Genomic DNA, 22321 nt, shown 5'->3' with positions numbered 1-22321 from the left:
CAGAACCTCATTCTAATCTCGACCCTAAAACCAAGTCTTGACCTTCAAATTACACTTGGAAGAATTGAGGACCGGCTAAAATGTCCTCACTTTCCAAAAATGTCCTCACTCTGTTGGTTAAATGCGTATTCAAGTCCTCACTATGTAGCAAGTACAAGACCACACACACACACACACACACACACACACACACACACACACACAAACAAACACACACATTCTTGCAGCAGAGAAAGCTGGTATGGCCTCTTGTGCAGGTTTGGCTCAGCCTGGTTTGACTCGCTGCCTCGTCCCACCACTGCAGATGTGTGTGGCTCCACACAACTGGACGAGGTGTGTCTTCAACAGATGAACACCTGTCTTTATCACTGATGTTTAAGCTGCTGTAAAAGGGGCTTGTAACCATTTGGACTCCAGTCAGTTCTTCAAGTCCCCCATGATTTAGTTATTTAAAGCGTTTATTGTGAAGCAGCAAAGTAACAAGATCCTATTCAGTTGAAAGCAGATATGAAGAAAGTGGAGGAGCTCAACTTGAAATGATCGAGATTCAGCTAGGACAGACAGAGACAGACAGACAGAGACAGTCAGAGAGACAGACAGACAGAGAGACAGAGACAGTCAGAGAGACAGAGGGAAATAGACAGACAGACAGAGACAGTCAGAGACAGACAGAGAGACACAGACAGATAGACAGAGACAGTCAGAGACAGACAGACAGACAGAGAGACACAGACAGACAGACAGACAGACAGACAGAGACAGACAGAGACCGACAGAGAGACACAGACAGAGACAGTCAGAGACAGACAGACAGACAGACAGAGAGACACAGACAGACAGAGAGACACAGACAGAGACAGTCAGAGACAGACAGACAGACAGACACAGTCAGAGACAGTCAGAGACAGACAGACAGACAGACACAGTCAGAGACAGACAGAGAGACACAGACAGACAGACAGAGACAGACAGCCTTCTCCCTGTATAAACATGGGGGGGGGGGGTCCTGAGACGGTCAACTCAGGGTAGGACTCAGCACAACTTGTCACATTTAAACTTAACTTTGGACCTTTGTTCTGCTGTGGCTCCAAAAATGCATTGAAATCGATTGCATCTCAAATGTCTTCAGGCAAGTCTAAAAAATGATTGATAAGAAGACAGGGCTTGGACGTTGTTTCGAAAATGAGGATCCTGGTACTTCAGAAGACAACACCTGCGGGACACTTTTCCCTTTTAAATGGTGACTCTAAATCTTTCCAAGTAATACCATGGCGTCTACTGTCGGTGGATATTTGAAAAATGCACAAAGTCTAAGTTACATGTAGAAGGAAGTCCTGGTTGGCAGTAACCATGACATCACCTCTGTGATAAACAACACAACTCAACCACAATTTGTTGTTATGTAACACTCTGTTTTTGTGCTTTTGCCGGGGGCCAGTCTGTCTCTGCGTCTCCCCGTTTCTGCCTCTGTCCAATAGCGATACATTAACAACTTTCTATGAAAATGTGACACGCTGTGACAGAAAACTACTGGGAGTGTCGGCGCACACTCCAGCACAGGTGTGTGCTCCACCTTCTACAGGTAACAAAAGAAGCTGCAGAGATGCAGAAATGACTTGATGACTTTAAATGGATCCATGTGCTAAAAACTCTGGTGATGTTTGCAGGGTTGTTCCTCCTTGTGCTCCCACATGGGCACTCCTATGATTCCATGTTGTTGTTACATTAAAACCTTAATTAAAGTAAAACTCAGAGCCAGACTAAGCTAATCTCTAAACTGTTGTGTGAAGGTACATCACGAATGAACTCTTATTCTATTCAGAGAAAGTTACTCCTGTCATCAACATTCAAAGATCTCTCCCCCTCCTAAAACTGGGGCTGCACCACACGACTTTCACAGTCCTTATGAACTTCCCTCTTGGGAAAACCAAACAAGTTTGATTCGCTCCAGCTCAAGTCTGGAGGACTCTGCAGCCTTCAGCTGGCTGGCGGGTTCCAGTCTCTACCCTTCATACTCACTGACTACTGACTTCTGTGCCAGCTTGCCACACCAGCTGTGAACAACCAGTGATGACTGGCGCAAACTGGAAGAGGGCTCAGCTGTGAATCCCGTGTGTCTCGTGTTGTGTGATGTATCTCCAGCTTTCCAGGTAGAACCTGTGAATATACTGTAGATAAGCTGCTGCTGGAAGGTTGAGGTGAGTAATTAGAAATGGCTTCCAAATTAACCTCAGTACGTGTAAGTGGTATGTCTCACAACACAGTGCAGTGATACTGTCCAAACTGCTGACCTGACAATGTTTGGCATCAGCACAGCACTTCTTAAAGCTGGGGTGACCTGGCTGATGTAGCATCACAAAATCCTTCTGGTAATCAGTGGGATGGCATTGAGATACTGTGTCACTGTCCTGAGCTCACCCTGGAGACATGTCCCTGAGCTGACCTTTAGTCTCCAGTCCATGCGGCTTTGTTCCATTCCAAAAGTCAGCCCTGTCTGCCTGTCCTCTCGGCCATGGCCCAACTCAAAGACAGTGCAACACTGGATCTGACATAAAACCTTGAATCCTCCCTAAGACATCTTTGTTCTAAACCAATCTGACTAAGCCTACATCAAGGCCTGTGGAGATTAATGTAATGATGATGTAGAGGGAAATGATTCAAGGAGATAGAGCACTCTGAAATAAGTGCAGAAGGTGGGAGCAGAGAAAGATGCAAGGGCAGAGACGAACAAAACCAATATGCTGAAGAAAAAGCAAAAAGTGATAAATTAAGAGAGAAAATGAGGTAGACGGGTCAAGTGAGAGAAATGTAGCGAGAAAGGGAGTAAATGTGAACAAAGGGAACAGAGGACAGTCTCCCGCTGAGTTTATCTTTTAGAAAATGAGTCAGTCTCTTCAGGTGCGTCGCTGAGAATCTTTGGACAGTTTCACGACTCCCGTGAGGCTTTGCTGCAGTTCATGACAAGACAGACATGGCCTGACGTGCTGCTACGGTGCTGACACGTTGTGTTAAGTTGCTCAGCAATCTTTAGCTTTAGTAGGACACCGAGACCTGCTCCCACTAAACTAGCCAGGTGGTGTTACTATCAGATACACACACACACACACAGACACACACACACACAGACACAGACACAGACACACAGACACACACGTATTCCCAGTTAGTAAAGTGATGTGCTAAGCAGTTTTCTATAAAGAAAAACAAGCTAACCTGAATAAGAAATAATAGGAGATTTCTCACCACGACATGTGGAACTGGGTAGGCTTGTTTTTTTTTTACGTTTTTGTCTGCATGATATATGGTTTGTCTGTGCACATGCATCTATACTTTTACTATCTTCATACTTCCTACTATTTTGCCTGACTTGATGTGTACATGGAATGGACGCACATGGAATGCTGTAAAAGGTTGAGCCAAGTCTAGCAGAGCATTCTAGCTCGTATCTGGTCAGTTTGAATGAAAGCAAAAGCAATAAACTGACTTATCTTTTTTTTGTGGGAGCAGGATAGGGCCGTTGTAGGAAAAAAATACAGCCTTGCCACAAATCTAAGGCTGGGCCCCAGGAACAACTTAGAGACCACGACTAGAGGACCAGCAGGATCAGGCAGGTATACGTTTCAAAAACACGTCTGACTGGTTGTCTTGAGCCGACCTTGAAGGGATTTATATGACAATAAAAGATTCCCAAAATAAATTGTAAAAGTAAAAGAAAGTCAACACTTTGATTTTAAAGGTGGATTGAAGTGTGCTTTACCTGGAACCTAATCTTGGGACTGAGTGCTAATGACCTCAGATTACAAGTCAGTTATTTCTGTGTGCCTTTGCTCCAACGAAGGTCCTAAGGGACGTTCTGGGCATTCATCAATAATAATTATTGAGGGCAACCATGAAGCTCGTGCCAGAAGGAGACACAGCAATGAAGAGCTGAGTATCATTTGCATAACAACGTAGGTTAATAAGACTAACGAGGAGAACCATTTGACGGCTCAACAGAATGGGTCCAAGGATCAAGCCTTGGGGTTTCTCAATGTTGATATGTTTCTTGGAAAAATGTCACTGAAGACATAAAAATGCATACATTTAAGTATGTTGCCCTAAATGTTTTTTCCTCTGTATATACTCAAAGCTCAGATCTCACCCACTCAGTGTACGGTAACGACAATGCACAACAAATCGGAATCCAAATGTGGACTGGAAGCTGCACACGAGTGTATCCAAGTGTGCGACTGTGATTATATTTTTCAGTATACAGTGTATTCCATCCTTTAGTGTGCATTGTAAGAGTTCTACATTTAGCTTCTGTGCTGAAGCAAGTCTGGGTGTAGCACTGTGTTGGTATTTATCATGATATTTCTGCAGGTCTCAAGGTCTGAACCAGGGTCTGGGATAATGACTGAGTTTAAATGGCAGCCACTGCTTCCATTTCCTGTCAGTTGCAGAGCAGACGCCACCAAGCGAATCTCTGGAGAGGTTCTATATTCCCCAGAGGCCTGCTGCTTTACTGCTAAAGACAATCACAATGGTGTGTGTGTGTGTGTGTGTGTGTATGTGTGTGTGTGTGCGTGCGTGCGCGCGCGCATTTGTGTGGGTGGGTGTGAGAGAGGGAGGGAGAAAGAGAGTGAAAGAGAGATCAAGTAAGTTATTGATTCACAGTGTTACTGTTGACCTTACAGGTGATTTAGAAAGTTCTGTGTGTGTGTGCGTGTGTGTGTGTGTGTGTGTGTGTGTGTGTGTGTGTTTTGTGTGTTGCATTACCGTTGAGATAGAGGGAATACCCACAGGGGTTTTATGCAATTTATCTTTGAACTGTTCCAAGACTCACGTACACACCAACAGCAGCAAATGTTCAGTGCCTTCCGATGCCAACTGCAGACATTCAGATTGCTTGTACAGAAACTCCTTTGGATAAAATACAGTAATAAAAAATGAATAAATAACAATAATGGAAACTAGGTTGCGGATGCACTGTGTCGATGAACAACCCCGGTTGTGTGTGTGTGTGTGTGTGTGTGTGTGTGTGTGTGTGTGTGTGTGTGTGTGTGTGTGTGTCAGAGACGGAGCACCTTGGTCATTTCTTTGGTTCACTCGACTGCCTCCTGAGATGAGCTTCTTCCAGCGCCCCACCCTGCCCTTCCTCTCTCTTTGATGAATTGGTCCAAAGTAGGTCCCTGACTGGCTCTCACACCTGATCTGAGAGCAGCCTTCTACCAGGTGGCTGACCAGGGAAATCGATTGTAAGGAACAGAAGTCAGTGCATTTTAAGTAACTTAAATTGAATTTTTTATATATATATATATATATATATATATATATATATATATATATATATTTGCCAGACAAGCAGTCAGACACTCCCAGTACCCTGCTGCTCAGTTGTGTGTGCCTGTGTTTGTAATAATAATCATCACGCATGGATCTACGCTCTTCGTGTTTGTCTGATGTTGTCCACGTCACCAGATGGTCACCTCAGGTGGAGGTAATCAGAGCGTTACTGGTTTAGTCCTCGGCTCCTCCAGAGACTGTGACAAAGTGTCCTTGAGCAACATCCAACCACACATGTTCTCAGAGGCAAATGTCAATCATTTAGATTTTGAATGTAACAGAATGAATGAATACTTATTTATCCCAGGGTTTTATTTGATGGCCTCGCTGTCTTGGCATTTGGCCCTAAAATGACATCATGACGGGCCAGTCTTGGCTGTCAGCCCTCTGCTGCCTGGAACACCAGTGAATTTTGGCCATAACTTTGGAAATTGGCTAAGAAGATATCTTTCATCCAATATCAAGTTTGAAGATGATGCAAGATTACAAGTCAAGAGGTCGAGGGGTCATGCATGCTTCTACCGACTATCTCAGCAATGACATATTTCAGTAAATTGGGAAGAACTCAGACGATCCAAAAGTTGGGATGATTTCATCGGATCATGAATGTTCAAACAAAACTGAACAGGATTCTGCCACATAGTTGTCGAGGTCCGTCAGTCTCAATGACAGGTGGCTGTTGCCAGATTAGCCGGAGCAAATATGTGAGAGCAGGGGCCAAAAGTAACACCTTGAATGAACGTGATGTCATTAGGACTGGAACAACACTTTCAGTCCAGGCTGGATGATCCAAGCAGATGCTGGGTTGGGCCCATTGGTGCAGTGTACAACCATGACCAACCTCCAGGGCACCACACTCTTTCTTCTTCTTCACATCTGTTTCATTTAGTATTTAGTCCTCCTCCCTTCCTTTCTTCTCTTCCACCTTCCTTGTCAGACAGATATTTGCTGTGGTGAATCTAGATAGATTTGACACCATAACCAAGCACAGTAGCCAAGGCTAAAGAGCGACCAGGTCATATGAAAGCAGGGTAAATAACAAGCCAATCAATGGCTGCTTATTGTCAAGACCTTGAGTCGTCTCCGATTCAATTACTGGCTATGATGAGGAGGAGCAGCGAGGCAGAGAGACAGGCATGCTGAACCCACAACACTGTGATTAATGGGGCCAGGGCGAAGGAAATGGGTCATACAGAGTCACAGAGACGGGGTAAGAAAAAGAGTAATAATTGGCTGAGGGATACAATAAAATGAGAGGAAAGAGAAGAGCAAATGCAATAAAAGGGAAGAAGATTAAAAAATGGAAGGATTGAAGAAAGAAAAGATTTGTGGTGGAAAGAGAGGACACAAAGTGGGGGGCCGACATGTGTGTGAGCAGTGTGTGTGTGTGTGTGTGTGTGTGTGTGTGTGTGTTGTGTGTGTGCGTGTTCAAAACCTCATAGTTTCTATTATTATTTATAACACTAATGTATAATATCTACTCGCAGTTGAGAATACTAGAAGTGAGATCCATCATCTGCTACTGGGATATTTTCCATTTCACCTAAAATCAATCAGATGCGATTGTCCTAAAGTCCCAGTGTCACATGGTGTCATCATGTAGTGTCAAAGACAAAGACAAAAATTCACTTTGGAACCACTGATGTTATATAGAGCGTTACAAATGGCCGAATCGATGTCAGTCTAATGTTGTTTGAATGGGAAGGATCCGGGCTGACGGGGTCGGGTGGCAGGAAGAAAAATAGATTAGCGCGGTATAGATTAGCTGCTTGAGAATGAGCACATTTGTTGAACAGGGGCGGAGACACTTTCAAAGTCACGTCGGGCAACACAAAGGTTCATGGGTAATGGAATCAGCCTGCGTACCTGATGTAGAGTCACTAATGTGTCAGCTCCTGCTCAGGTGCGAGTGGACTCACAACTGAAAACACTGGCACACCGATGACACTCTGACAGTCACACTGCAGGGACAGACTCAGTCCAGCTTGCTGGAAGTGTGTGAGCCACCTGAGCAGGGGCCAGATTCACTCTCTTGATTGACTGATTAATTCATGAATTGATGTTTGGGCTTGACTGCAGATGAGCTGTAGAATCTACCCAGGCAAGAGTATAAAAATGCCCATTGTGTATTGATTGAAGGATTTTTAAAATAAGCCTGCTTCCACACACATGCAAGTGAAACGTTACATAACCTGCAAGATGTGTGTCCAGAGGTACTCTTCCAATGAGTCAGCTCAGAACTCTGATTGTGGCAGGATCATCGAATGGTACTGAATCAATTTGTCCTGGACTTATCTGAGATAAGCCCTCACGCCTGGAAAACATCCATGAATTATTCTTGTGTACAAATTTGCTTTCATAGACATTCTTAAGCCTTCATTTAGTCTTCCTCACAGGAAGCAAAGCCTGGTAGCGATTTGTAACTCCTCCCTCCTGACATCTCTGTCACTCAGTCTTGCAAAGACTTAAATGTTACAGAAGAGCACAACAGATGTCAGGAGCGAAGAGTTACAAATAGCCATCGGCTTTACTTCCTGTCTGTAAGACTGAATCGAGGGCAGAAAAAGCCTTACAGCGTTTAAGAAGAAATGTGTGTGAGAACATTTCATGCACATTAACAGGAGACTGTATAAGAATGTAAGGTAAATTAAGGCTGTGATTGTTAACATCAGATAGACTGACTACAGTGAGCTGCTCGGTGAGTCAGGATTTACATAATGGTTTCATCTCACAATGAACACACTCATGCAAATTATGGGCACTTGGTGTGAATGCGATAATAGAGAAAATGGAGCTTACGGTGTTAAGAAGGTGAAAGAAAATCTGAAAAATACATCAAATGCAGGTTCTCTGATGTCTGCAGGTTCTCTGATGTCTGCAGGTTCTCTGATGTCTGCAGGTTCTCTGATGTCTGCAGGTACATGTCGATGTTGGTCTCATCTGCATGGGACTGCAGAGTGGATTCAGGTGACACTAACAACATGCTTCCCTTCGCCATGGGTCACTGAACTCACATGGAGGAAGCTCTCAGTCAGGTTGAGGTATCGAGGATCTGCCAGCTCAATGACGGTCCTGCAGGTCGAGTGCGTCACGTGCTCCCAGACGCCAGTCTATTCCAGCCCATTTAACTGACAGTCAGACGGTGAGTGTGTCTCACCCAGCCGTTAGAACACTGTCACAAAGAAACCTGCACCCAACAAAACCTAATCTCCTAAATTAGGAGGAAGAACGAAGGTATCAGAAGAGACGTGGTGATACTTTTGTACGTTATTGTATTGGAAAAGTATTTAAACGCAGACGTGCTATTCTTGAAATGAGTGCAATTCTGTATTGTGTGTGTGTGTGTGTGTGTGTGTGTGTGCGTGTCCTTTTGAGGACAAGCAGACTCCTCAAAACTGAGAGCTCCAAGTGCAAATAGCATGAATAAATCCATTAAGTCTGTCATGTTGCCTCCCAGGTTTCCTCTTTGTCGATGGAGAGTGCACATATTGTCTGAGTGAGCAGAGTGGAGATGCTTTTGATGTGGATAATACCAGCTTCACTTTTTTCACTGCATCAACCCACATGTTTAGGAGAAAGTTTGCACTTTTCCTGAGCTACTTTACCATATTTTGCAAATTAATGCATAAAGTCAAGTGGAGCACAAATAAAGGGGAGAAATCAAACCATCAACACCTTCAGATGTCTGTGAAACAGCCTGAAACAGGACGGATGAAGTCCTCGCTTCATTGAGTAAAATAAAACCCTGCATTTCTTCTAATTTCTGCCCTAGTTCACAAACACAGTCCTTCTGTTGGACTTTGCCAGAGGTGCATCTCTCACCAAAACAACCACAGTGTCACATCAGAGCGCGGCCCACCGGTGCTTTCTCAGAAAAAAATGTGGCACTGCTAAAAATACCTGCTTTTGAATCATTCACGTCATACTAGCTAGAGAACTCATGCATGCTCATGACCCTATGCAAATACTGTTCCGTCAGACAGCAGAGAGACAGCAGCTCTGCTATACTGAGTGCTAACAAACCTAAACGCAGTAGCGGGATGGAGGCAAAAGGAACACACACTTTACAGAACCCAAATGTTCCGTCCGGCTCCTTGTGTGTCTGGATCGGCGCACTGAAACATCACTCAGCCAACTTTTCCTTCTCCTTCACACTCTGTTGTGTTACCTTTTTGGTTTTTCCACAGACAACTACTGTACACAAACTGGCATCACTGGGTGACCACTTCATACAACTACATTAGCCTTCAACAGCTTCAAGCCAAAGGACCCGGAGGACAGCCGTGTTCTGAAACACCTGCTCAGCTCAGCTGACAGTGCACCTGTAGACAGGTGTGCCTACACCCGTATTTGTCATCACCGTCTTGAAATAATCTCCTGAGTCATTTTTGACGACATTTTCTGCTTAAATCAACTCATGATATTTGCTTTTTTGCGTGATTTTTTCAGATGATTATTTTAAGAAGATGATGTTGCGCTTTATTAACCCTTTTACACCTAAAAATGCCTGAAAAATGTACTTTTGTAAAACTTGAACCTGAAAAAGATTGAGTTGTCAATGAACACTAAAATCTTGAAGTGTTTACATAGAAGCACGTTGACTTCTCTATAAAATGACTTGCCGTTTGTTGATTAATTTTGAATGAATAAACAACACCGAAAATGATTCAGACGTTGATTCTGGTCTACAATGGGAACCAAAACAATTTATCAAAAAAATACAAGACGAACGGTGCTAGTTTGTTCAGAGGCCTTCCACTCCCGTTCGGCTCACAACAGCCAGCTGGCCCTCAAGCGCATCCACCTCTTATTAACATCGTGAAGACAGCAGTGAAATATATATAAGCAATACGCTGTATGAGGAAGAAACTAGCTCACAGCTGGTGCGTAAGCAAAACACGTGAAAGCAAGTGTCAAAAACTCTGAATGTATTTATTCATTAATTTATATATATATATTTTTACTTTTTTCTTATATATTTTTTTTAACTTTTTTCCTATATTTTAAATCAAATGAGGATAATTGCATGCCATACATTTTCTTGCTTCCTCTGAAACGCCAAACGGCTGTGATCTGTTGATTGGAAGTCATCAAGGCTCTGAAATCAAGTTCTGTGTGCAGGGAGGAGATGTGAAGCATGGACAAGCGCCCTGAAGACACACCGTTCTTCTTATACATAATTCACAGCAGAGGAGGACGCATATGTAAGCACAAACACACATGCAGTTAAGTAATGTAAAGAAGTGAGGTTCCCCTCCTGCCGTCCCACAGAGCTCCACTGCTGCGGCAGCTCATTAAAGAAATATACACAACCTACATTTCATTTAATGGAATGGCTATGATGGCGTGAGTGTTCTCTGTTGAGTGGCTCATTCCAAATATACATATACATGTGTGTGTGTGTGTGTGTGTGTGTGTATATATACAGTATAGTCTAGTCAAGTCAAGTCAGGTTTATTTGTGTGTCACCAAACCCAACCAAAGTTCTGTCCTGACTCTGTCCAAGTAGAGCAGGTCCAGCATCTCCCTCCTTCAATGAACCTCCACCCAACAGTTCTCCATCAGCAAGCACATCCTGCAACAGCAGCCACCAGAACCTTCCTTTACCAGCAGGAAGGTGGAGCAGATCCAGGATCAGTGGGGACGGAGAGAGAGCAGGAGAGCAGGACAGAGACAAAGACAGAGAATGGAGGAAGACAGAGAGACAGAGGGAAAGAGAGGGACAGAGATAAAGAGAGAGAGAAAGGAGGAGAGACTGATGGACAGAGACAAAGACAGAGAATGGAGGAAGACAGAGAGACAGAAGGAAAGAGAGGGACAGAGATAAAGAGAGAGAGAAAGGAGGAGAGACTGATGGACAGAGACAAAGACAGAGAATGGAGGAAGACCTTTTTCAGAAAGAAAGAAAGAAACAAATATATACAAACACCTGGCTTCATCATCAGGTAGCAGCAGAGCAGTGTAATGGTGACTATAGCCTCATGGTCACTAATTCAAGTGATTTATGGAGCTGTTTGTGTTGATTCAGTGTCTCAGCAGGGAGAGGAGAATCGTGAAAACTAAGAGAATGCATCACTTTAATAAAGAACAGCTTTTCTTCTGCATCCCAGATTCCTCCACCGGGGTGCCCAGCATCAAACTTGTGCGAGAGTCTTGGAATCATATATATTTTCACACAACTTTTTTGTTTTGTCGTTGTAGCAGAGCACTTCAGAGGTTGTTACCAAAGTGTTGAACTTTTTATATGCTATTTAATTGGTACAGAATCTTTGAACCTTGCAAAAGTACACCAAACAATGTCTCCCCGATAGCACTGATATTTTTGCCTCTAATTTGGAAGTGACCCTGTGTGGCCCCCAGAGGACATGTTTGACCAGCAGAGCCACAGAAAGCCACAGCGAGACATGACAATGTTCCATCCTTAGAGAAACAACAGCCGCATGAAACCAGAGGAGCTCCGAACACAAAGCTCAGCTCAGATCAAATACGGACTAATTCACACCACAATACTGAAGTTAATTACACTCAAAAAACAATAGAAACAAGAACATTTGCATGTCATACTGCAAAATATCGCCAGACTTTGATTCCCGATTCAATATCGAGAACCCAGCTCTTCATTTCTTCCTTCAAATAATAGATTGTTAGTACAATAGGACTTCAGCACCTGTGCTTTACAGCTGCTACACTGCACTGCGTTTCCTGGAAGAGTGGGTGGGTTCATCAAAGACGGGGCCGGTCAGAAGAAACTTAAAACTCCCGCAAACTTTAAAGCAGACTGAGGTACGTCTGATGTACACATCTGATGTACATGAGGTACGTCTGATGTACATGAGGTACGTCTGATGTACACATCTGATGTACATGAGGTACGTCTGATGTACACATCTGATGTACATGAGGTACGTCTGATGTACACATCTGATGTACATGAGGTACGTCTGATGTACATGAGGTACGTCTGATGTACACATCTGATGTACATGAGGTACGTCTGATGTACATGAGGTACGTCTGATGTACACATCTGATGTACATGAGGTACGTCTGATGTACACGTGATATTGTGATACTTTCATCTTGTGGCCTAAGTATTGTGATATGTGTCGTATCCTAACGTCCTTGCAAATACTGACCCCTAAAATGAACACGTGTATTTTTCACGTTATCAATACATTTTTTCATATCATAATTATTATGAATACCATAGATCTTGACACACCTAATTTCAAAACAAAAGTTGACTCCTCAAGGGTTTGGCCTCTGATGAACAGTAAAAACACACACACATATACGATCACATGCACACACACACACACACACACACAATTTGCACGTGCTGGGTTTTGGTCCTACCACTTTGCTGCTGCTGGGTGCAGCGCGCACCATCCATTGCTCCATTGGATCCCACTGTGGCGTTGGATGTGACCGGCTGCTGCAGCAGAGGCAGCCTGTGAGTGCAGGAGAGCGTCCGTGGGTTGTGACTCCTACAGTGTGCGTGTGTGGGCTCCTCCGCTTCACGTTCACGTGTTTGTAGGGAAGGCCATGTATGGAGGTGGCTGTGTGTATGAGCTGTATCGGAGGAGGATGTGAGGGTGTGTATCTTAGTTAATTAAATATGCTTTTATAGGACAGGAGGCTGTAAGTGTGGCTCAAGTGTGTGTTTGTGCAGGGGAGCTTGAAGCCGTGTTTCTGGACCGTGTTCAGTGGTGTGTACAGCCTGTCAGGCCTTCCAAACAATAAATAGAACTACTGTCTTTCTCGGGATCCCCTCGCCTCCCACCCATCAATCCTCACATCACCCGTCTAACACGTCAATCACACTTCGCCTGCACTCCGGTGGACCTGAATGCTGGAGAGAAAACGCTACATTCAGTTGAAACACTCTGAAACACTGTCCTATGAGCTGTGCTGCAGGCTGATTGGGGGGAATCAAAGGTAGCGTGATGACAGCTGGGCACAGGTGGGCCTCTGTGTTTTAATCAGGTTCATGACAGCACCACCAGTGCCCATACAGCTAATGAGCTCACTAGCTGAGATATTACCAAGAGGGCCCTTTGAGCTCAGGGGTCGAGTAATGGTTGATCTGATTTTTAGTAATGAAGATATTAAAGTAGTGTCGGCTGCACACCCAAATAAACCACAACTGCAGAACTGCTCGTGGATGAGTGGCAGTCCTGAAACCCTCCAGTCACACATTCGTCGCTGGGGAGGGGACAAAAGCACCTGAAACATTTACTTCCTCCAAAGAAATCGGGGATAGATACAGTTTCCTCAAAAGACTCCATGTTTCTCTCACTCAGTTTATTAAGCAGAACATCTGATTAGCTGTCCTGTCTGAGATAATATTGTTTTAATGCTCAAAGAGAATCTTTAGCTCATCACCTCCTCCAGAGGAAACGGCTCAGGCAACTTTTATGACTGAAAAGTGCACAAAGAGGCAGAGTTCTGATGAAATATATTTCTAATCAAGAGTTGCAATGTGCAAAGTAGCATATCACAAAAACATTAAGAGGCACCTGGTTGATTTGTAACCTGGACACTAAGTTGCCCAGTTTAGCAACAAAAATCTGCAATCATGAGCCAGAGCTGGAGGGTCTGGTTATGAGGAAGTGGGGAAAGTGCCAGTCCCTCCCAATGAGAGAGGAGTGTGTTCATGTTCAGGGTGTCAGATGTTTAATGGAACATTTGAATTATTCAGCCTTGTTTGCTCTGAAACATCTTCCTCTGCATCCTTGTGTGAGATGGCAGAAGCCCAAAGACCCACTTCCTGGTGACTTGCTGCCACCCTCAGGCCAGAGCTGGTGATACACCTGCTTTTTTCAAAGAAAGTGATCTAGGCAGAAAAGATGTTCTCAAGCACGCTGCACAGATGAGACAAAGAGAGAGAGAGGAAGAGAGAGAGAGAGAGACAGAGAGAGATCAGTGAAATTGTCTGAGTGTAAACAACGGACCACCAGCAGGCTCTTGGACTCCGAGGGGGGGCCACAGGACCTGTGGGGCTCATGGCATCTCACATCAGACGCTAATGTGTAGCATGAAATTCCATTTTCTTCCCCTTTAAAATGTGTAATATTTGTTGACACAGTCAGAAAGGTAACAAGTCGATGTTTCTTAGCTGCACCTTAATGAAGTGTTTGTCGTGTCCTGGCCCTTTATGGCTGAAAATGTGGTGGCCAACGCAGTCCAGTTCAGAACCACTGCTGATCCTCCACATTCAAACCTGTAGTTTGTGACATGATAACAACATGCTGCTGGGCAGTAAAGGGACTGATTCTGTGTTGTTGTTTTTCCACTCTCTGATCAAATGTCTATAAATAGCAGTAAATAACATTTGGAGACCCAGCTGGCGTTGTTTCCTCCATCAGCACTTTAACTTAACAACAGAATGTCGTATGGATTAATGCAAACGTATGCATGTATAGACATACTTAGAACCCCCAGGGTTATGGTCTGACCTTGCCAGCTGCACCTCACATACTGTAGCATGATTGCATTAGGCTTATATTGTGTTGCATCATCAGCTGTGGATTATTCTGTCTTCATGTTCCCATTCTTACAGAGAGAAAGGAGTATGATCAGATCAGATCATTTCTATTCCTCTGCAGTCGCCCTGGCCGCCCTGACACAGGGCTTAACCTGATTTCCACAGCCCTTTGTTCAGCTACACCAACAGCCAAAGAGACAAAGACTTGGGATTCCACACCGTCACTCGCCTCTGTGCTTAGGTTACAATAGCAGACCTTTGAAAAACAGGGGGCAAGTCCCTTTATTCCACCCATGCAGGAGTCTCACCCCTGGCTGCCAACCAAGCATGTCATGATGTCACGGGTGTGATGACAAGAGAGCAGGACACGCACGTCAGCATCCTAACACACACACGCACACAAACACACACACACGCACACACACACACACACACACACACACACACACACACACACACACCACTTCTGTAGAGAGAGTGAAATACAAAATCACAGACGCTCTTGTGCACACATTGACAAATACACACAAGCACAAATGTAGGCAGTTGACATTGATGAGGAGTAAGTAACTCCTGGTCTGTACACTCCTGGACCGGGCCAGGATGACCACTAGGGTCACAAACCCAGCACCAGAACCTGGATCATGCCATAGCAAACACTATCACACAAAAAACAGTCCTGCACAGGGGCCGAGTCCCTTCAGAACCGCCATGCCCTGGTTGCTGCTGCACAAACTATAATTGGGCGACACCTCCTGGTCCAGAAAGCAAAAATATACCACGCCACCTGGCCGGGGGGCAGCCCAGGACCGCGCCACCTGAGTCCAGGACCAGCTGTGGTACAGGACCGCCAGCAGAGATCAACAGGCTATTCATTACTCTGAAAACTTACAAACGAAGATGATTCAAAAATACATGCATGTGAGAAAAAGTGTATCTGAAGAGTTCGCACTGTAATCTGCAGCACGGACGTGTTTATGAGACCGACCCTCACTTTGACCTTTGTGCCTGGCAGCAGACAGCGATGTAAAAGCCTCAACACATCATGAGTGATTCATCATGATGTTTTCAACATTTTAAGCTTCAGTTTAGTTACGACTGTAGGATCGGATTATTGATAAGACACAGACCCTAAAATCTGTAGTTACACAAACTTGAGTTGTTCTGTGGCTCGATGAGAAGAGTTTAGTTTGGAGCATGACAGCAACATGGAGGAAGGCAGCTCTTAGAGGTTTCCTCTGTAAGTTTTTAATTTTCTGGAACATTTGTGGCTCTGCTGATTCCCCAGCTGTTCATCACTGTCCTGTGAATCTCAGAGGAGATGTGAGCTAATAATGAACTGATGAACCAGTAGGGGGCGGATTGATGCGCTTCTGAGTGGCGTCAAATCTGAGACATAAGTGCTGAATAGATACACACACACACACACACACACACACACACACACACACACACTTGAAACAGTTAAAGTCAGCATCCAGTGAAGGAAATTATATAGAGCAAGCAACAGATTAATTAATGTCTAAAAATACATCAAACATAATAAGAGCCTCATTCTGATCTGCTTATACAAGCTAAAGAAACCATCCAACAAGGAGTGTTCAAAGACTCCCCCCCCAAACAAGGCAAAATGCAAGCCTGAGATGGAACATCATCCTAATTAGCTTGTTCCTGGAAGACATCCTTCTCCTCAGAAACTTCATTGTTGTTCACTTTATGGATAGAAACAAACACCGGCCTCTTTGTAAGGCTACTGCTGTCATTAAAGTCCCCTAATGAGTCTGTTAGCAGTGACATTCAAGCTAAAGTTTTATGTGAGGCTCTTGTTCACCTGCTGACTGCACTCTTGTCCACCCCCCCACACACACACACACACACAAACACACGCACACAAACTCACACACACACTCTAATCCCTAACGCTCATCACACCCTCTCTGCCTTACTTGGACTAATTCTTTTTAAGCAGGTGTGATCAAAAACTCTGGTGGTGCATTCAGACAGAAAAGCATCTTCAGAGCGAAAATTCCAGAAACGTTGTCACAACTCATTAAATCTCTGAGCGCCACCGTGCAGTGGGCCATGACCCCAGTTTACGTAATCACGGATGACATTTATCATTTCTATGTATCTTCTGCCTTTCACTGTTCAGCTTATTATATCGAGCTAAACTCTGTCACCCCTGACACTGATATGACCAACACTGAAGTGTTACATTTTGCAGTATAAGTAATCAGGCCAGCAACACAAGGACTGGGTGCTGTGAAGCTAAGCTAACTTCTATATGTACATCAGTTTTCAGCACAACATGAGTTGCTTCTCACTAAACTGGATTCATCTGAACTGTTGGTGTTGACACAGGCTGCGCTAACGCCACCAGCGACTAGGCTAGCACCGCTGACACTAACGTGAGCTCTGTCAGACACAGGGCTGCAGGCCCAGAGCAGATGGTTGTGACAGACTGAACTCAGGCTTCAGCTGCTGTGCTGCGTCCACTGGCAGTCTCATGGGTGAGGGGTGAGGTCGTTTCAACCGTCAGACATATTGGGCTAAATGGCCTTAAATAAGGGCCTTAATTTTCAGAGTGCATCCCCAGAGGACACACTCACAGCCCTACTCTGACTCTGACTGGCTGCTGGTTTGCCTGATTTAGGCATGCGGTGAGATCCAAACACTCTTTCCTTTTCATGGAGGTTGCTGTGAGGATACTACAGATCTTTTGGTGTTACTCCTGATTTAATTATCATTGGGAGTAGGAAACACATAGAGGCCACTGTGCACAGCATCACTGTACATGCAACCGGGTGATGAGCATTTAGGATCTTTAGAACGAAAATCTGGAGGACGGGGACTCTCGGGGAGGGAGGTGAGGATGAGTGTGTGATATGTGATTTTCATGACTAAATTCAGAGGAGGTTCACCCTCAAATGTTTGAGTCAGCCCACATGACTCAGAGAGTCCCAACCCTCAGGAGACACACACGCAGCCTCTCTCCAAGCACACTGCCCCCCCACCACACACACACACACACACACACACACACACACACACACACACTGTGTCCTACCTGTGTGACTTTCTCTGTCACGTTGTGTGTCCGGTCGATGAGTTTGCAGGGAGCTATGATGTCCATCTCCCCCGTGGGGAGGGCGATGAGAGGGTCAGGTTTGAAATCCACAAAGTTGAGGGTGATCTGAGGGATTTTGGAGATGGTACGGTACCGCATGAGGTCCGAGTCCGACGTGGAGTTCAGTATGTTGGACTTGCTGTTGACTGCACCTGCAAACACACACGGTGTTGGTGTTAATAATGAGTGAAAACCACAGATTTAATAAAAAGGGTCAAGTGTGGGCCATGTGCTGGTTCTCACCGGTGCTACCCGGCCGGATACTCGTTCTCCGGTTCTTCCTGTCCCAGTCGGGCCTCATGGCCTCAATTTCGTCCACAGAGGAGGCGCGACGCATGCTGTGGAAGCTCTCCCGAGAGCGGCTGTGTGACAAGGAGCAATTGGAGCCAGAGGCGTCCTGATTGAGGCTGAGGCGGTGGTGGGGTGCCACGCAGGGCGATGACTGGGTGAGGGGCCCCACCAGGTGGGTTCCGGGTTGACAATGGGGCACAGAGCTCAGTAAGGTGCGATGGTCCTCCTGGCGTTCTTCTGGCCAACCTTGCAGCGCTGACCTACGCAACAAAAAGGGGTCTTTGACCAAAGCTGCTTCCATTTTGCCTTTGCTGAACAAGGTTTTGTCACAGCAGGAACCATTCAAGATTTATTTTTGAATAAATGAAAATAAGAAAGACTCAAGTGAGCACAATCCCTCATTAAACTAAGACTGATCTGAAAAAAAAGTGTCATGTATTTCGCTATTTATAGGCATTTGCTTGAGCTCAGCCCAAACATAGGTGAAACAGCAGGGGAGTAACATCTCTGAGCAGAGACCATTAACAGCTGTGGACGGTCAAATATGAGCTCTACCTGCTTCCACTGACTTGCTCCTGGTGCTCTGGTGGTAAAGGGGGCAGGGGCAGGAGCTCCCCCAGGCTGAGGGACTCGTGGCAGTGATGGTCAGGATGCAGCGGTGTAGCGGTGGGGACCTGACCGGCCTCTGCGTCGCCCAGAGACACTTTACTATTGGACAGGGAACGCAGCAGGGGAAGACGCAACTTGAAGCCTCTGGGACGACCTGATGTGGAGAAAAAGAAGGCGGTTACTTAGACTGACGGGAGAGAGAGCAGGAGCAGATAGGGAATGGATGTTCTAAAGGGGAAGAGAGAGCTTTTCCTGGATCACTCTGAGCCTAATAGACATTGAAAACACAGGCTGAAAAACAATCAAGAGGAATCTGGGACAGTACCATTGATTAGAGATTAGTTTGAGCCCCAAAGTTCAAAACAAGAAATCTGTCTGAGAGATTTCAGATATTACCATTGTCCTACTTCCTCTGGAACACTGAGTTCCAGACGAAAAAATACATTTTGTCAAACATGATTCTCCACAAACGCCTGGTACTCATGGGGATCCTTTTACTCAGCAGGTACCCAAACCACCTGGAATTCCTGTCGATCAGGGAGGGAATGTAGGAGATAGATTGTTTTAATCAATAAACACATGGCTCCTCCAGAAACGGGGGTCAGTGTGCACAGTCTTCACAAACTGCAGTCCTACTGCTTCCATATGAAGACCACCTGCTGTGTCACCTGACGCTCCAGATGGTCTGCTGCACAGAACCATCTGGAGCGTCATCCTTGGGCACAGTTTAGACAGGAACATAAGACATACCTGGCAGGACCATCTGTCAGTCACAGGCTGACTCCATCGAGAGAAGTTGGATGCTTTTATTTTTCATTTTTTCAGAGAAAAGCCTTTGGTGCTTTTCTTTGCTCTTCCTTCATTCTGGCCAGTCTCTACCTCGATGCTAACTACAGTAACTAAGGCAACTTTCCCACTGGCAGGAAAACCCTCTAACATCTGGCTTTCGTCTGCAGTGAGAACAGGTTTCATCAAACCGCCTACACTGGGAACCAGACTGATGGGCTTTAATGAACGGCTTTGATAAACCGGTTTGATAAACCGGTGTGAACACGGTTATATGCAGTGGGTCAATGATGCCAGTCTGGTTTCCTCGTTAAGGTGACATTTTTACTTTTGACTGTCACCAAGTGCTTTCTCATGAATGCTGGCCTATATCTTTAAAGTTCTTGATATGTTCAGTATGTTGGGATAATTCATACAGTGAATCATTCCCACATAAATATAATATAATACATAATATACACATAAATAAAATTGCATGTACTTCCTGGTCATAAGGAATGGAAGGAGCAAGTGTGACATCACCTAGTGGTGTATAAACTCCCATTTGAAGCCTTGCATCCACCTTTTTTGCCTTCAGTATATCCCAAGTTTGCATATTCAAATGAAACAGTGACACTGACAGGTTGACAGGATTCATCTTTACAGTGAATTTCACCATAATTTACAAAGTGAACTGAAGTCTGATAGGAATACTTGGAACTCGTCACTGAGATAGAAAACATTTACGAAGATTCATCAATCAAGTGGGGAGCTGCTGTCAAATCTGAGCTTTTTATGTTTCATAACCATCGAACTCACCCTTGCTGGCTATTAGAGAGAAAGCAGCCTTACAGCTTTGATCGTTACTTTTGTACAGTCAGTGGGTCAAATACGGACTCTAGTTTGTGACATTAAAAACAACAACAACCAACTCCATCTAGTTTATCACGAGCAGCTCGCAGGAGAGCTGCTGAGCTTACGTACCGGTGATGAGCCAGGTGGGCAGGCGGTGGTTGAGCTCCTGTTTGTGGTCTTGGAGTGTCTCCTCTGTCATGACCTCGAAGTTAAGGATGAACATGATCACCATGCCATCCTCATTCTTCACTGGCACCACATCCACCATACACAGGAAGCAGTGACCTGCAGACACACATGCACGCGCGCGCGCACACACACACACACACACACACATCAGGCTCAGTCACACTGATTGAATGGAGGGAAGCTTTAATCCACAACATCTCACTGTGCCAAAAGGTATATAACCTAGGCTTTTTCTTCAAGACACACCAGCCACGCCTACGGTCAATTTAGAGTCTGGATTAACCTGGTCCCTCTTGATGTCTTTGGACTGTGGAGGAAGCTGGAGTACCAGAGAGAACCCAGCAGGAACAGGGAGAACATGCAGACTCCTCCTCCTTTGTATTTTATCTATTTTTTCACCTTTATATGATCATGCAGTGGTTGAGGTTAAGGTCTCTTTTTCTAAGAGAGACCTGAGAATAAGACACATGAGAACACAAACAGTAATAGACAACCAATTCTCACGCAGTTTTTAAAATAAACAACAACTTTGCACCGTTACATAAACAGATCGACCCCTAAATCCCGGCCCGCAGCAACGTTCAACCCGCCCACTCCCACGAGATCTGCGTTGGGTCCTGCAGGACCCGGCGTGACCCAATCCCAGTGCAGCCCACTACTATGAGCCTCTCATGCTTAAAACAACAGTGTACAGATGTTTAGATGATGACGGTCTTCCTACACAAGGTCATGTGCATTATACAATGACACACTGTGACTGCCAGCCCATATACAGTAATCCACATGCACACACACACAGATGTGCACGCACGCACACACGCACACACATACAGACACACATTTTTCTCTGTCCTTATCATATGTGTGCTTCTGTGCTTAATCAGCTCTCACGCAAACCCTTTCATGTGAGAACAGACATGTTGGCTTATCTGCCACAAAACAGCTAAGTAGGCGTGTAATTAGACCACATGTGAGAAGTTCTGTTCCTGGTACCGAATACACAGTGGAAACAGCAGAGGACAAAAGAAGAGGTGCTGGTTTAAAGTCACGGATACACATTTACCCACAAACAAGCACGCTGCCATGTTCACGTAAAACCTTTGAAGGACAGTAGATAAAGCAAGTTCTGATTCACACTCTAGCAAAAAGTTGATGGTTGCTCAAAGTTCCAGTGGAAATGTATGGATAAGAACCAGTGGAATTCTGCAGAGGAACATTCAGTAATGAATTCCCAAACTTCTGCACACCTGTTCAAATCCCTGTACATGGAAAAACGACGTCCAAAACCAGTTTCTTCAACCGCACCTGGAGACAAATGCTTGACAAATATTCAGTAAATCACAGGCAGAAGGGAGATCAAGTCTCGCTGACACAAACGTGGTTCCACTGTGCTCCTGCTGTTTCACTGGAGTCAGAGCAGCAGGAAGAGACACCATCAATCAGCCGTGCAGCTGACGGATCTCTGTGTCTCTCTCAAATATAAGGCCCCCATTCAAACGCAACTTTTAACAACACCTTGTCCTGTTTACACCTGGAAACACCGACTTCCCCTCCAAATGCGCCTCGTGTGCTACATCAGAACAGCTTCTGAGTGTAAGAGAGCTATTTAGCTCACCACACTATAATCCACGTGATGCAGTTAGTGTCCTCACGCACTCTTGGCGACTACCTCA

At 45.0% G+C, this 22321-nt stretch overlaps 1 protein-coding gene across 3 annotated transcripts in view; it reads right to left on the bottom strand.

Annotated features, from left to right (window-relative positions):
- kcnh2b (potassium voltage-gated channel, subfamily H (eag-related), member 2b) overlaps nucleotides 1-22321 on the bottom strand; it is a 242697-nt gene that overhangs the window by 94483 nt on the left and 125893 nt on the right. For all 3 annotated transcript variants that reach the window (XM_086192184.1, XM_086192186.1, XM_086192185.1), the window contains 4 exons: nucleotides 20589-20744; nucleotides 18786-18993; nucleotides 18183-18490; nucleotides 17880-18091 (listed from right to left, as the gene is read on the bottom strand). In XM_086192184.1, coding sequence (XP_086048310.1) covers nucleotides 17880-18091; nucleotides 18183-18490; nucleotides 18786-18993; nucleotides 20589-20744 — 884 coding nt within the window. The remainder of the gene's footprint in view (nucleotides 1-17879; nucleotides 18092-18182; nucleotides 18491-18785; nucleotides 18994-20588; nucleotides 20745-22321) is intronic.

The sequence above is a fragment of the Aulostomus chinensis genome, chromosome 21 (assembly GCF_037954235.1).
Source record: "Aulostomus chinensis isolate RoL2024-O1b breed Wild chromosome 21, RoL_Achi_v1.0, whole genome shotgun sequence".
In the NCBI taxonomy this organism is placed as follows: domain Eukaryota; kingdom Metazoa; phylum Chordata; class Actinopteri; order Syngnathiformes; family Aulostomidae; genus Aulostomus; species Aulostomus chinensis.
Note: the sequence above shows the minus strand (reverse complement) of the source record. Positions and strands in the feature narration are given on the sequence as shown.